General features: G+C 51.1%; 1 protein-coding gene across 8 annotated transcripts in view; it reads right to left on the reverse strand.

The window, feature by feature from the left end:
- Positions 1–16,869, reverse strand: part of TTC7B (tetratricopeptide repeat domain 7B) — a 250,993-nt gene that overhangs the window by 221,265 nt on the left and 12,859 nt on the right. For 7 of the 8 annotated variants that reach the window (XM_049113415.1, XM_025443119.3, XM_025443121.3 and 4 more), the window contains exon 2: positions 5,067–5,221. The exons of the other annotated variant lie outside the window; for it this stretch is intronic. In XM_049113415.1, coding sequence (XP_048969372.1) covers positions 5,067–5,221 — 155 coding nt within the window. The remainder of the gene's footprint in view (positions 1–5,066; positions 5,222–16,869) is intronic. 8 annotated transcript variants of the gene reach the window in all.

The following is a 16,869-nucleotide window of genomic DNA, read 5'->3' on the forward strand; positions in this document are numbered from 1 at the left end:
TCAGCCTTATCCCCTGCCCTACTCCCTGGCCAGCACTCATCAGCAGGAAGAGAGGAGACAGCCTAGCCTTCTATATAAGGAAACAGATTTATCACCCTCTCACAGGCCTGCTCCTTGGAACCCAAGCTATGCAAGGCTAGATTTTCCCGCTTACAGAAGCATGCCAGGAAGCTGCACTGTTTTATAACCTGTGACCGCGATGGGGTGGGCAAGGCGCAGGTAACCAGCAAGAGCAGCTGCCTGCCAGGATCCTCAGCTTCCAGGCATTTCTTTCTTCTTCTTTTTTTTCTTAATGAGTATAGTTGCCACATACTTTCCAGATAATAGTGTAGGGATCGGACAACTCCGTCAGTTATGCTATGCTCACTACAAGTGCAGCTACCAGCTGTCACCATACAACGCTGTTAGGATACCACGGACTATATTCCCAGTGCTGTGCCTTTTATTGCCATGACTCATCATTCACTCCATACCTGTATCTCCCGCTCCCCTTCATCTATTTTGTCATACCCCCAGGCCCCTCCCCTCTGACAACCATCAGTTTGTTCTCTGTATTCAGGGGTCTCTGTCTGCTTTTTGTCTGTTTACTCCTTTGTTTTTTAGATTCTTTGTTTTTCAGAGTCCACATATAAGTGAAATTATAAGGTATTTCTTGAAAGGGACAAGGGACAACAGGCAGCACTGGAGAGATGGTTAAATGGGTGAAGGGAATGATGGGAACAAAAGAGGTTTTCTTAATTAAATTAAATTTTATTATTATTATTATTTTTAAAGTAGGTTCCATGCCCAACCATGCGGCTTGAACTCATGACCCGGAGATTAAGAGTGGCAAGCTCCACTGACTAAGCCAGCCAGGCACCCTGAAAGGAACAAAAAATGGGAGGTGGTTTTGAGTGGCCGAGAGAGAGAGAGAGAGAGAGAGAGAGAGAGAGAGAGAGACCAATGCAAGAAATTAGAATTATATCTGCAAAAAGAGAAATCAACACAGACATAAGAGAAAAAGAGCCATGAAAAAAAAAAAACAACAACAAAACACCCAGCGCCAGGGGTTCTCCGCCCAGAGAAAAGGCTTCCTGAGAGAGGAGACTAGAGCTTCCGTTGGACATTAGGCCGTGGGGCACTGGGACCAAGAGCATGAAGCAAATGGGAGGGGGAGGGGAGCCGAAGTGAGTGTGTAACAGGCACAGAGCTTCCAACGGGAATAGTGAACAGGTCCTGGGGATGGTGGCGGTAGGGGTCGCACAACTGTGCGGATGTACTTACCATCATTTGATGAACCGTACACTTAAAAAATGGTTGTGATGGCAAAGTTTGTGTTGTATTTTACCAAAAGAAAAAGATTTTTAATTCAACTCGAAAAAAACTTTTTTTTTTTTTTTTTTTTAAAGAAAAGTAAACTACAAGGCCAGATGGAAAAGATGCAGGAGTTAGAACAAAATTCCAAGTGTAAAGGCACAGGATGGAGGCCCTGGGAGGGCCCTGCCAAGCGAGCCTCGTGGGAGGCAGCACTCGGGGGAGAAGCCACGGACCACGGCCGCCGCTGCAGGCCGAGGGAGAAAGCCCTGGCACCGCGCGTGTGCTGCCCTGCCCACGACAGACAGTCCTCCTGACTCGAACCAGAGCAGGTGTCCGGACTCCGGGGCCAAGCTGGCTCTGCCCCACCGCTTCACTGCGCGGGTGGGAGTGGGCGCCTTGGCCGCACTGGGCTCCAGCAAGCGCCCTACCCGGAGACACACTGACTTAAGGTCATGAAGAGAATCAGCATCACTTTAGCCAGTTACTGAGGCAACGCACCGGCGCAAGAGCGGTGCAACTTGGGAACATTCTTTATAGGGTGGAGGTAGCGAAAATATGGCCACAGGAGAAAAATCTCTCTAGGTAGAGCCCATAGCATGGCAGTCAGTGACACGCCGGTAGTGCCGCAGAGTTGTGAAGGAGCTTCCACATCAGAGCCTCAGGACGACCCTGAGCTATGCTGAAGGAAGAGAAATGTGACGCTCAGAGAGGGTAAGTAACTTCCCCAAATCGCATAGCTTATAAAACTAGAAAGAACTAGAACCCAAACTCAGGAATTCTAACTTGAAAGTCCACATTCTTACTCCTATACTGGGTACAGAGCAAAAAACATTGGCACCTGGTAAACTGAAAAGTTAATTTTTCACAATGAAGTTAGAGGAGTCTGAAAGGGGGAAAGAGACTAGCCAGATGTCAGGCCTGGAGCAGGATGGATCCTAGACCTTTCGCCCCCAGCACACAGCCACACCCACTCGCCTCCTGAAGGGATGCTTGAGCCTAATCACCGTGACTGGGAAGCGCAGCCCACGTGTCCGCTGTCCCTCCACCCCTTCTCACTGATGAAGACCGACAAATATCAGGAGCTGATTCTGAAGAGAAGTGTGGCATGGCCCTTTGAAAGAAATAGGGAAAGAGAGAACATGCATTTTTAAAGGCCCAAATGCAGCACCAAGTGCGTAGTACATTGAGCTTCCTATATTCAAGTGATGCCCCAGGCACCTGGGGGGCTCAGTCAGTTGAGTGTCTGACTCTTGATTCTGGCTCAGGTCATGGTTTCGGGGTTGTGGGATCCAGACCCGCACTGGGCTCTCTGCTCAGCATGGAGTCTGCTTGTTCCTCTCCCTCTGCTCCTCCCCCCACCCCCACTCATTCTAGCTTTAAAATAAATAAATCTTGAAAAAAAAAAAAAATAATGATGCTTTCAAGCCAGCCTGAGGAGCCTGGAGCTATGTTCAGCGGAGACAGACAAACACAAAGGCCATTTAGAAAGGAGGCTTTCTGCCAGCATTAGGAGAAGCCTGTGGCCACATAACTGACAAACGCTAATACTTATTCAAATGTTACCCAAGCCCCCAACAGCTCTAGGGCCAAGGAGGTGACCAGATGACGAGGTCTTCCTAGAACATCTCAGAATGAAAGCTCACAGGCTTAGAATATATGGGAGCTGAGAGGGTCCAAGCTCAGCCCTCCAACAGCCCACCCTGTTCAAACCAACAGGAAACTAAGCCCCAGAGAGGGAAGTGACTTCCTTGGGGTCACACAGCAATTTGGGAACCGGCACAAGCTCCCAAAACAGACACAAAAAGTAAAGCCAAGAAAAACATGGCTTCTCTGAGGGGAGTGTACACAAGCTTGGGAGTAAAATCCAAAGAAGTAGCCCCGGAGGATTCTGATGGGAAGTGAAGAAAGAAGAAAGAGAAATCATCGAGGTTAAAAGCAAAGAGACACAACTGAACAACAACAGCAAAACCCGAATAAAAAAGGGGCAAAGCACTTGAATAGGTATTTCTCCAAAGAAGACATACAAATGGCCAAGGAACACATGAAAAGATGCTCAACATCCCTGATCATCAGGGAAATGCAAATCAAAACCACAATGAGATATCACCTCAAGACTATTCAGATAGCTACTATCCAAAAACAAAACAATACTGAAAAACAAACAAACAAAAAAGCATGGGGCAAGAAAGTGGTGAAATTGTAACTTAGTATTGGTGAGAATGTAAAATGTGAAATGGTGCAGCTGTTATGGAAAATAGTATGGAAGTTCCTTAAAGACTTCAACAGAATTACCATATGATTCAGCAATTCCGCTTTTGGGCATATGCCCAAAAGAATTGAAAGCAAGATCTGGAAGAGAAATTGTGAACCCACATTCATAGCAGCATTATTCGGGGCACTGGGGTGGCTCCGTCCATTAAGCATCCAACTCTGGGTTTTGGATCAGGTCATGATCTCAGGGTTGTGAGTTCAAGCCCCATATCAGACTCTGCACTGGGCATGGAGCCCGCTGAAGATTCTCTCTCCCTCTCCCTCTGCCCTTCCTGTCTCTCCCTTTCTCTCTCCCTCTCTAGGAAAAAAAAAAAAGCCTGTATTAAAACAACATCATTCAAAGTACCAAAAGGCCGAAGCAACCCCAGTGCCCATTGACAGATGGATAAACAAAACACAGTATAAACATACAGTGGACTATTATTCAGCCTTAAAAAGGAAGGGAATTGGGGCCCCTGGTGGCTCAGTGGTTGAGCATCTGCCTTCGGCTCAGGGCATGATCCCTGGGTCCTGGGATGGAGTCCCCGTCGGGCTCCTCGGGCTCCCCGCATGGAGCCTGCTTCTCCCTCTGCCTGTGTCTCTGCCTCTCTCTCTGTCTCATAAAAAAATAAAACCTTAAAAAAAAAAAAAAAAAAAAAGGAAGGGATTTCTGGCACATGCTACAACATGGGTGAACCTTGAGGACATTGTTATGTTAATGAAATAAGCCAGTGGTAAAAAGCGACAGATACTCTACAATTCCCCTAATCTAGGGACCTGGAGCAGTCAGAGTCAGGGACACAGTGAGTAGATGCGGGGTTGCCAGGGCCGGGCGGGGGAGAACGCAGGTTGGGTTCACGCACACGGAGTTTGTCCGCGATGATAAAAAGGTTCTGCAGACGGGGTGACGCTCGGGGCTGCACCCCGGCAGGCGCACAGCTGGGGGAGCTGGGGAGCTGGCGGAGCTGGGGGAGCTGGGGGGGCTGGGCGCAGCGGCCACCGGGAGGCGCCTGCACAGATCACTCCAGAAGAGCAGAAGGGCCAGCCTTCAGGGCAGGGCAGGGTTGGCGCCCAGCGAGCTGGCGGGGCGGGGGCGAAATGGGGGAGGCTCAAGGGGAGCAGGAGGGGGCGGGGCCGAGCGGGCGCGCTGGGTGAGGGACAGCAGGCGGGTCGGGGAGGAGCAGGGCGCGGCGCCTGCGGCCGGGCCCTGGGGCTGACGCCTCGGCCAGGCAGGGGCACGCGGTCCCGGCGGCCGCACCACGCGGCGGGGCCGCTCCCGTGGGGGCCGTCATGGCGGGCAGGGGCTGGGCGCGGAGGGCCTCCCACAGCTTTGCGGGAGGAGCGTCACTGGAGGCCCCCAGGGCGCGGGTGCGCGGCGGCGGCTTCCCCGGTCTGGCGGCGGCTTCCCCGTCAGGCGGCGGCTTCCCCGTCGGGCGGCCGCTTCCTCTACCGCGGCCCACGTGCCGCCCTCCGCGGCCTCCCCCCGCGGCCGCCCTCCCCGGCCCGGAGACCCTCGGTACCTTGAGGTTCCCGCGGTCCAGGGCGGCGGTCAGATGCTTGCGGACCTCGGTCAGCTGGGGCCGCGGGCCTCGGGGGCTGGCGCCCGGCCGCAGGGGCTGCTCCTTCAGCGACTGCTCCAGCTTCGACTCCCCGAGCAGGAGCTCTGCCATGTCATCTACAAAGAACACAGGGAGAAGCTGAGCGGGAGCCGGGCCGCCTCGCCCGCGCCGCCAGGGACCGCAGGCCCCGCCGCCTCGCCCGCGCGCCCGCAAGGCCCTCTGGACCTCGGCCTCGGGCGCAGGCCCGGCGGGCCCCACGCGACAGCCACGGCCGCTCACTAGTAGGAAGGTTCCAGGCTTTGTAGCCGCGCGGCTGGGAGCTCGCCCTTTATCACAGAGTCACTGGACCTAGGAAGCCGAGACATGTACCGACGCGGAGCGCCCAAGCTCGGCAGGAAACACGGCTGTCTCCCGAGTTCTCGGCACCGTCTGTGAGAGACACCATGTATTCTCCAAGAGGGACCGCTGAGGTCTCCTAGCTCGTTTGCCTTCTGTGCTCTTCACACCTGGATCCGCACGGCGGATGCCTCCTAGGATCAGGCTCAGAGACACCGAGAGGGAGGCCGAGACACAGGCGACGGAGAAGCGGGCTCCCTGCGCCGAGCCCCATGCGGGACTCGATCCCAGGACCCCGGGATCACGACCTGAGCCAAAGGCAGATGCTCAACCCCTGAGCCACCAGGCGCCCCTACAATCTTTTTTTTTTTTTTTTTTTTTTTTTTTACAATCAGATTTTTATAAAGAGTAGGTGTCGGGCAGCCCGGGTGGCTCAGCAGTTTAGCGCGGTCTTCAGCGCGGGGCCTGATCCTGGAGTCCTGGGATCGAGTCCCACATCGTGCTCTCTGTGTGGAGCCTGTTTCTCCCTCTGCCTGTGTCTCTGCCTCTGTGTGTGTGTGTGTGTGTGTGTGTGTGTGTGTCTCATGAATAAATAAATAAAATCTTAAAAAAAAAAAAAAAAGGAGTATATGTCAAAATGACCTGTCTCTGCCTAAAAGTCGAAGCTATACACACACACTGACAACTAGGATCGTCTCAAGGAGGGTTTCACTCCTAAGCGCACACTACTGACAGCTACAATTTTGTTACTGTCTGTGTTGTCTTGTTAATTACAATGAAGAGCTCCCTCCCCAAGCAGCTCTTTGGAATCCACACATGTAGATGTTCGGAATAAACCCAGAACAATTCATACACCAGCCTGAGCATGACCTATTTCTTCTGTGATGAGACAGGACATAATTGTATTAAAATATAAGAACAGTGGGGATCCCTGGATGGCTCAGCGGTTTAGCGCCTGCCTTCCTCCCGGGGCATGATCCTGGAGTCCTCAGATCGAGTCCTATATGGGGCTCCCTGCATGGAGCCTGCTTCTCCCTCTGCCTGTGTCTCTGCCTCTTTATCTCTGTGTCTCTCATGAATAAATAAATTGAATCTTTAAAATATGCGTGTGTGTGTGTGTGTGTGTGTGTGTGTGTGTATAAACAGCATAAGAGGTCTGGAAGGATACACCTCAAATGCATGCCAAGCCAGGAAGACCTCAACTGGAGTTAGGGGCCAACATACTTTAGTTTTATCTTTTTAACTTTCCAGCCCCACAACAGAGACCAGATCTGCCTATTATTTAGGTAATCTAAAATTAACTCCAGGAAATGTCACAGAGGACCCACTGAGCTTCTGAGTGGTAGGCCCAGAGCAAGCTGTGAGCTGCAAGGAGAGCCTTCCCAGTCCTCTGGTCAGTGACCCAAATCTACCAAATCTAAAGTTCTTGCAAAGCCTCCGTGTGTGTACTGGGGAGCCCAAAATAGTCCCTCAGGGATGAGACCTCAGTCCTGCAGTGGGCCAAGCAACACCAGAACAGGACTGAGTTAAGTCACTGAACCCAAGAACTCTCCAGGGCGCTGTCTACAAGATGAGGGGAGCACCAGACAGGACCCACAGCAGCATCCTACACCAGGAGAAAATGAGGCGCCATCTGCACAGGGCACAGGGACACACAGCATAACCCAAGTGCACCAGAGCTGCCCACACTGGTCACGTGGGAGAGCGGCAAGCAGCATCCTCCCAGAAGTGTGAGCCCTTAGTGAGAATGAAATGCCACTAATAAAGAAATGCAGGACTCGGGGACAAAGGCTGTATGGGCAAAGGCCTGATAGTGAGGACCAGAGCACTTGCACACTGGATACTAAATGCCTGAGACAAAAACTACGAGAAACCAACACCAGGCAAAAATAACACGGTATAAAAATCGGGAGGCGTTCCAGGTGACCAGCTTTCAGAACACGGGAGTATATGCTTAAAGAAAAAAAAAACATGACTCCAATCTTTTTAAGACTTTATTCCTGTTTTGGGAAACGATGCCACATGGGGAAGCATTTATCAAGAGCTCAACAATTCCTTTAGATTCACTTTCATTTCCTTCTTCCCATCAGTACTTATTAATACTTTATTTTTATTTTTTTATTTTTATTTTTTAAAGATTTTATTTATTTATTCATGACAGAGAGAGAGAGAGAGAGGCAAAGGGAGAAGCAGGCTCTGTGCAGGGAGCCCAACGTGGGACTCGATCCCAGGTCTCCAGGATTACACCCTGGGCCGAAGGCTGCGCTAAAACCACTGGGCCACCAGGGCTGCCCAATACTTTATTTTTAAAATAGCTGCTGCCCAATAGATATAGACGCAAGTCACATGTTATTTTAGAAGTTACAGGAGCTATGTTAAAAAACTCATGAAATTAATTTTGATAATCTTTCATTTAACTCAATATATCCAAAATATTGTTAGTTTAACAAAGATCCATATCTTTAAATTATCAAAATGTTTTACATTCTCTTTCGTATTAAGTTTTCCAAACCTAGGGGCACCTGGCTGGCTCAGTAGAGTGTGTGACTCTTGATCTCAGGGTGGGAGTTCAAGCCCCATGTTGGGTGTAGAGCTGACTTAAAAAAAAAAAAAAAAAAAAGAAAAGAAAGAAAGAAAGAAAGTTTCCCAAATCTAGCATGTACTTTGCACGTATGACAGCTCAATTCGAACTCGCCACATTGCAAGTGGTCAGCAGCTAGCCATGGCTAATGGCTGTGATATCAGCGGGAGCATGATCACTATTTACAGAAGTACGCCTATTTATCTTTATTTTGTATCCCTGAAAATATGTGTCTAGAATGAGTATCGCTTAAGAATAAGTAATAAAAACTTCTGAATGATAGTTTTTGGGATAATTTTTTCAGTCTCATCTTTGCAGTTTCGATTATTTTTATTGAGCAGAATCATTTTACATTATTTTTAGCAAAAACTGTAGCTCTTTAAAAATTGGAAGTATATATGTTGGGACATTGATGGTGGTTATTCTGAGTGGGGAAACTCTTAGCATACATTGACTTTCTTTCCTGTATATTTTAAATTTCCAAAAAATAAAATAACAGGAGATTAAGAGTCGTAGAATTAAATCCCAGTTTGTCACACTGTGTCTGCGGCCCCAGGATTTAACCTCGGTGTTTTAGGGGGCAATTCTAAGAAAACCCCTCTGTACATCCGAGCTGAGGATGCCTCTCTCCGCGTTGTTCCCCGTTATTCCCCCCACTCCAATGACCTCCCTGCTGCGGCTCCTCTGACCTTGCAGCTGAAAATGGCCAGGCAGCAGAAAGGACAGCATCTGGGGCCCCCTGTGTGTGCTGCCTCTCTCTAGCTGTGGGCCCAGGGGGGACTGCTTACCCTCTTGAAGCTCCAGCCTCCATTTATGAAATGGGAACAATACCATGACCACAGCAAGGCTGTGGATGAGAGCTGGTGCGTTCTCAGCAAGGGGAATGCCTGGCCTGCCACACCTGTCAACTAGACCTCACAGGATGAGTACAGGGAAGGGCAGACCAGGCTGAGGGAACAGCAGGGCGTAAGAAAAGCACAAAGGCGAAAGCCCACTGGACCAAGTGGCCAGAGAAGGGGGTGTGGGTGAGTGAGGGGACAAGTGGGGAGCAGAACATGGGACTAACGTTTCTCTTCTCCCCACTCAGGCCCATCCCCATGGAAAACAGATCCTGGCACTTTCCACATGCAGTTCTCCATGCGCAGGCCCAGCGAACCTCCTCCATGCTCCTGGGGTAACTCCAAATGCTGAGAACACCATTCATCTTGATAAAGACATATTAACTCTTCAAGTACTGCTCATCTCACCCCACACAAGCCCTATCCCAGGCCACACCCAGCTGCCCCCAGGAACCTCGAGCACCCCAACCTAGGGCTTACATACCTGCTGCCCCTTCCACACTGTACTGAGAGGCCCGGAGGCAGAATCTGTGTCACTTACTTTCTAGTCTCAGAGCCAATGTCTGGGACAGAGTCAGGGTTCAATAAATGGTGACTTAATTCAAAGAGAGGCCAAGGCACTTGGACTACACCCTCCAGTGTGAGGCCTGGTCTTGCCTGCGGCACGATCTGCCAGTTGTCCCCAAGTACTCATGCTCCTCTTCTTCCTCTAGTATTAGAGTCCCTGAGTTTTATCCATGTACAGAGCTGCCAAGGTAAAGGCTACTTCCTTGGCTCCCTGGGGGCCGGATGCTGCCACAATACTGTTATGGCCGGTGCGATGTGAGCAGAAGTCCTATATGCAGTTTCTCTGCTGGGCCTTGGCAGGGAATGAGCTTACCCTCTAGGTCCTCTTCACCCTACCTCATCAGCTGGAATGGGTCTGTGCTGATGGGAAATAGGGCATCCATTCCGGTCCTCAGGATGGAAGCCATCGTGAGCAACACAGGGCAGCACAACATTAGGAGCCATGGTCTCTAATGCCCAGAAGTTGCCACTGCACCCTGGACTGCTTGTGATCAGAAAGAAACAGTAACCTCTACCTTGCTCCTGCTCCAGTCACTGCTACTCTGGCTTGGTTACAGTGGCCAAACTGTTAACTCAGCTAGGTCTCCCTACCACCAAACAACGGCTATCAGAGAACCCCTTACCAATCAATACTCATTCCCAGCATCACTTATGTCTAGAAGGAAAACCACAGAACCCAGCTGACGGCTTTGGTACAACACTTTGACATCACCTCTTCTGTTTCACTGGTTTTATATCCTAAACTTGCAAAAAATATTTAAACAAAGGACTACATAAAGAGAAACATGAAACCACCATCTTTAGTGCTTTGTAGGATTTATAGCCTTTTAGTTTCTTTTTTTTTTAAGCTTTTATTTATTTGAGAAAGAGAGAGAGACAGAGTACAAGCAGGGGGAGGGGGAGGGGGAGAGGGAGAAACAGGCTCCAGAATGAGCAGAGAGCCTGACTAGGGGACTTGATCCCAGGACCCTGAGATCATGACCTGAGCCGAAGGCAAATGCTTAACCTATGAGCCACCCGGGTACCCCAGCCTTTGAGTTTCTTGATCTTCTGATACTAGGGGAACACACCACAGTCTTGCTGCTGAGATGTGCAGCCTCACTCTGTCGGAACAACCAAGTGAGCCCTGGGAAAGGTTCAGCTGAGAGGAAGAGACTTCTTGCAGAATTAGGAGATGCAGTCCTTCTCCTCATGGAAGTTCTAGGCTTTCAGCAGCCCCCCACATGCTGAAGCTCTACTGGAGACGTGTACAGACCTGGATGCGTGGAGGAGGAGACAAAGCCTTCACCAAGAATGTTCCAGGTACATGCTTATAAGATGGAAAATGCAAGGAAAGTTCTTTCAAGCAGAAGAAACAGAATATGCAGAGGCATGACACAGTCTAGCTGTTTGGGGAACTCCGAGGAATTTGTGAGCGCTGAAACATGAAGGGCAGAGGGGGGAAGAGCGAAGAGTCTCCTGCCAGGTGGGCAAGGATTAGCTCCTCAGGTCTGAAAGGAGCTGTGTACTCTGAGCAAAGAGCTTACAACCCAATTTGAAATTAGTACGGTGGTTGCAAAGTAATTTGTGAAATTTTTAAAAATTTCAGGCTCCAGTGAATCTCCCAGGCAAACTATGCTTACCTTGCTCTCCTTTAAAAATGATGACTTCCCTACCGCTCACTCTCCCAACCAGGAGGGCAAAGGTCTGAAAGACATCCGTGAACCCAGATGTGAGCCCATCACACAGAGACTGCAAGGCTCCATTCTCATGAGGCGGGGGCTCAGCAGCCCGACTGACACTCTGCAGGGGTGGCTGCTCTTGTCAAGGGCCTCTGGGCTCCCAATTCACAGTCCGGAGGTGACAAAACAAACAGATGTCACCTAGCCAGCTGTTACTGCCCATAGTGTGTCTGCTTACATACTAGCACAGTGAGGGACACGGCGGGAAAAGCACTTCAGGACATACAAGAAAATTAATTCCAGGGGTGCCTGGGTGGCTCAGTCGGTGAAGCGTCTGCCTTCAGCTCAGGTCATGATCTCAGGGTCCTGAGTTCAAGCCCTGGGTCAGGCTCCCTGCTCAGCAAGGAGTCTGCTTCTCCCTCTCCCCGGCTCATGGGCTCGCTCTCTCTCTCTCTCTCTCTCTCAAATAAATAAATAAATAAAAATGTTTTTTAAAAAAGAAAATTAATTCTAGCTAAACAATTAGGTGTGAAATAAAAGAGGATAAAAAAAGTAAAAATAGACTTTCACTGCTAGCCAAGATGGAACAAATTTATCCTTCTGTATAAAATAACCACAGACACAAGATGGAATATGTGAAAAAACAATTTTCAAAACACTGGATGTGGGACCACAGAGAAAAGTGATTCCTGAAAAGTGGGTAGCGAACAAGGGGGGAGCTCTGTGATTGTCTTGAGAGTTTCCGGCTGCCCTGCAGGCACAGGGAACCCTTACATCAGGATTCTGCCTCAAGGGGCTCCCGGGGGGCTCCGTGGTTGAGCGTCTGCCTTCAGCTCAGGGCGTGATCCCGGGGTCCTGGGATCGAATCCCACATCGGGCTCCCTACATGGAGCCTGTTTCTTCCTCTGCCTGTGTCTCTGCCTCTCTCTGTATGTCTCACGTGAATAAATAAAATCTTAAAAAAAAAAAAAAAAAAAAAAAGGGGATCCTGCCTCGTGAAAGACTTAAATCTGAGTATCTCTCCCCCACTCGTTTGGCTACTCACACTCGGCAGGCACAGAGGGCCCAGGCACATACTTTCCAGAATGCAAAACCCAGGATTATATGGGGGACAGAGCTCTGGGCTCAGGCAGCCCTAGGCTTACTACCAGCTCCGCTGCTTACTAGCTGTGTGGCACTGGGCAAGTCACTTCACCTTTCTGAGCCTTAGTTTCCTCGCCTGACTACCACGGGGATTAGACATAATGCATGTACTGCATAGAGTACAAAGCAGGAGTTGAATAGATGCGAGTTATGGTTACTATTACTGCCTTTCGTTTTGGACTTGCCATTTCCCAGAATGGTTACACGGGATCTAACCAGTCAGAAAGCTCTGTGAGACACAATCCCTGGCTCAAGAGGCCAGTAGGAAGGTAAGAACATTGTGCGACCTTCAGTACTAGACAAGCCATGTGGGGTCTTACTATGTGCTGCACAGTGTGCTGAGATGCTGACATCATCCCATTAGTCCTCCAAACCTCCCAGGGACCTGCTGGCACCCCCACCTCACAGATGGAGAACCGGACACAAGAGGCGAAGCCACATGCCAAATGTCACAGAGCCAGTCGGTCCTGGAGCTGGGATGTTGAACCTGGGCCGTCTCTCTTCACGGTGGCTCTGGCATGGAGACACTGGCATCCAGAAAAAGGGCCCAGCTTCCCTCCCAATCAGCCGTGTGACCCTGGCCAAACCACTTCATCCTTCTGCTGCAGGGCCCAGCAGGCCATCCCTAAGTCCCCTTCCTGCTCCACTTGCTAGGACTCTCAGGGAACTGGAGTGGGGAGGGACTTGAGGGTGCCCAGGGCTCATTCCACCTTTCCCATGGGCATTTTTCGGGGTTTAAGTGAGGCTGCAGAAACCAGCTCCCAATGGACTTAGCTGAGCTAAATCCTAAAGCCGAACAGAGACCACTCCTAAGGACCCTCCCTGAGCAGAATATGGGCAATCAGCCCCAGCAGGGCACTCTGGTGCTTCACCTCCAAACACACGATCCCCATGCCACAGCTGGGGGGATGGGGGTGCTCAGCCTCCCTGACTATCCCAAGGATGGGGGGCTGTGGCCCTTGCTACTTGAGGTGACTGCCCCCTCCTCCCAGCCTTCCCCTCCTGGGATAAACAGCTGACACCAAGAGATTTGATAGGATGGGGAAGAAAAAGCTTAGGCTTTCTCATGCAGGGAGTACTTGATATCAATACCCCCCCACCCCAAAAAAAAATCTCAACCACAAGAATTTGTCAATAGAGAAGTATTTAGGTCTATTCATACCATTCCTGCCATGGCTGTGATCCAAAGGGAAAAACAAACCCCTTTTCAAGTAGGAGCTGGTTCTTCAGCATCTCGTCTGTTACGCAGCAAACTCAGCCAGGTTCTCCATTCCATGGTCTCAGCACAGCCTCAGTGAATTGCGTCCCTCACTTATCCGGCTTCTTGTAAGACACAGCACTTGCAGTACTTGCCATCCCCCTACCCACCAAAAAGTGACCAAAAAAAAAAAAAAAAACACAGACAGTGCTGGACAGCGTTGGTAGGAGCACAGGTCAGGACGAGTGCCACAGAGGGCAAGTCAGCAACATCTGACCCAGAACGTCCAGTTGTAGTAGCACATCCCCTGCATATGTGGGCCCTCGAGCACCAAGATGCACATACAGGGATGCTGGCTCCATGCAGCCCTGGTGCTAACAGCAAAGGACCAGAACCAACCCGCATGGTCCTCGGCGGGAATCCGTCCAGTGAATTACAGTACCTGCCACGTGATGGGACATAACGTGTCCATGATGCAAAGGAAAGCCATCTACACACAGCCCCCTGCTAGCCCGACTACACAAACCACCCCAGACCCTGCCTCGTCTACAAGCTCTGTGGCCACTCAGGCTGAGCCTGGCTTGGCCGGTGACTTGCTCTGATGGACAGGACACTGTCACGTGACACACGCAGCCACTGGGAAAAGCGCTTACTCACGTCCGCTTCCCTCGCGCATCTGTGCCCACCCTACTTCCCTCTTGCTCCCCTCTGCCCTTCTCTGTTGGGGCTGGCCTGGATCTCAGAAAGGCCACAGGGAACAGAGCTGAGTCACCTCAGCCAGGCCTGGCCTGCAGAGAGCCCAGCCAAGGGCCATCATGTCACGGAACCAACCCGCAGCTGGTGGCAGATGCAGATGAACAAGACCCAGCAAGCCCAGAATGGTGAAAAATAGTAAAAGGTGGCTGTTTTAAGGCCGGAAGTTTGGGATGGTTTGTTACACAGCAATAGCTAACAATGTGAGAGAGAGACACAAAATAGGATGTGCGGTATGTTACCACTGTATATAAAAACAAAAAGTAACAACACACTTTCTTATAAATCTACAGATATGCTGAATGTTTCCCAAAGGACCCCCAGGAAAGTCTTAAGAGTGGCTATGTCTCTGGAAAGGAGCAAGAGGACACAGAGATGACGCAGGTTCCAGAAGTTTCTACTCTCTCTCATATTATTTGATCTTTATTGCATTCGTTACCTGCACAAAACATTAACTAGTTAATTTAAAAGGAAAAGAAGAGGCCCGTGTTGGAGTGTGCTCTGAGTCTGGAACGCCTGTCTGCTGCCCCCGTGGGGGGTTTACCCAGCCTGGCCCATCATCTCAGAACCAGGTGGAGGAGGTCTGAGTCTGCGGTTATCACCGAGGGCTCGTCACCTGCTCTCCTTGGCCTCCCATGTGCACCCTCTCCAGGCCCCCGAATCCTTCCCAGACTGTGGCACTCTGACTCACCTGAGGGTGTCTGGACAGGTTGTGCCTCCCTCCCTTCTCCTGCCAAAATCCAGGCATCGTGTGAGATGCCCTCCAGGGTCACCTTGGAGAAGCTTTCCCCGCTCCCCCGGCCTGAACCCCCACGCTCCTTGCAGCACTGTGCACGAATGCACACCCCAGTCAGCAATTATTTAGCACCTGCCAGCACCCAGCACGCACAGCAGTGAAGGAGACAGAGGGGTTTCTGCCCTTGTGCTGCTTATGTTCCAGAAGGGGAGACAAACCATAAAAAAAAAGCCAGAGAGTGGTTAAGAGATGAGCAGAGAGCTTAAACAGGGTGACGTGACAGTGAGTAACTGGGTGACTACTTGAGACTGGGAAGGCAGATCGGGGCAGAGTCTCCGAGGAGTCTGAGTTTGAGACAGAGTCAGCCACACAAAGCGCTGGCAGGGAGAGCACTCCTGTGGCCCACAGAAGGGCCTCGGGGCCGAAACACAGCTGGCATGTTACAGGAGCGGCCAGGGGGCTGAGCGGCTGGAGCGGTGGGGATGGATCCGGGCAGGGCGGTCGGAGGGGAAGGGCAGCCGTGAACATGCCCGGACATTGTGGTCAGCATTGTGGCTTTCCTTCTAGGCGCACCTGGAAGCCTCTGCAGGGGGCAGGGAGCATGCCAGCAGTGGGTGAAGGGACCAGGTTTGGGCTTTGCGAAGACCCCTCCATCTGCTACGTGGAGAATGCACTTGGGGTGGGAGCAGCCGAGCGATGGCAGGGTTGGAAGGTCACTCTGGGAGTCCAGCGGAGGAGTGACGACCCTGGGACAAGGGGGCGGAGGTGAGAAATAGTGTAGAAGGGGAGAGGCAGGTAGAGGGAGGACACAATCCGCAGGTAAGATAAACAAGACTCACTAACGGCCTGACCCCAGAGGTGACTGTGTCACCTTACCTGGCAGCAGGGACTTTGCAGGTGGGATGAAGTTACGGATGTTGAGATGGGATTATCTTGGATTACATGGGTGGGCATATGGGGGCCTTAGGAAAGGGAAGTAGGTGGGTCAGAGAAGGAGGAGGAGGTGTGGTGACAGAAGCAGGTCCAGTCACAGAGAAAGCTAGGCTCCTGGCTCTAAGGATGGAGGGGGACCGAGGGCCCAGCCACCCGGGCAGTGCGGGGGCCGGGAAAGACAGGGCACCGGTTCTTCCCTAGAGCCTCCAGGAGGAAGATAGCCCCGTGGACACCGAGCCGAATGAGGCCCATTCCCACCTTCCGACCTCCGGAGCTGCCAGAGAACAAGTCGGCATTATTCTAAGCCTGTCCACATGTATTAATTAGTTACAGGGGCGATAGGAAACTAATGCAGGAGGGGTGGGGAGTGGAGAGGGACCAAAGAGAAATTCTTTCATTTCAGTTCTGGGCCAACACTAGGCGGAAATAGGGGTACCCTCTTGCCATCTACTGAGGTGAACAGGAATAAAAATCAAGAGTTCTGTTCTGACTTAAATACCCTTCGATACCCAAGTAGAGAAATCAAGTCAGTGGATGGAGGCTGGCATCAAAGCTGGAGGAGAGCAAGTGGACGGATCCAGTGAAAAGAACCCAGGACCGTGTTTGTTACAGTAACAGATTAGAAGTTTCCGGAAGGAGGGAGTGGCCAAGAGGGATAAAGGCGACTGGAATAAGGAGGAAGATAAGAACACAAACATGACCGTTAGATTTGGCAACAGGGAGGCCACATCACAGGGTGACCTTGACATGGGAAGGCTCAGGGTGTGTGGGGGTACAAGCTCAAAGGAGCAGGCTGCGGAGACAATGGTTCTTTGAAGAGGCTTCGCTGAGACAGCGCAGGGAGGTGGGCAGTAAGGAGAGAGACGTGGGTTTAGGGAAGGTTTTTACAGGCGACCCTAGGGTATCTGTGAGTCCTCCAGGGAATGACCAGGAAACTAACAGAGACAGAGAATTGATCCAGAAGAGATGAGAAAGTCCCAAGGAGGTGTGAACAGAGGGGTTCTGAGGCCTTGGAAG

Source organism: Canis lupus, chromosome 8 (genome assembly GCF_003254725.2).
Source record: "Canis lupus dingo isolate Sandy chromosome 8, ASM325472v2, whole genome shotgun sequence".
In the NCBI taxonomy this organism is placed as follows: Eukaryota; Metazoa; Chordata; class Mammalia; order Carnivora; family Canidae; genus Canis; species Canis lupus.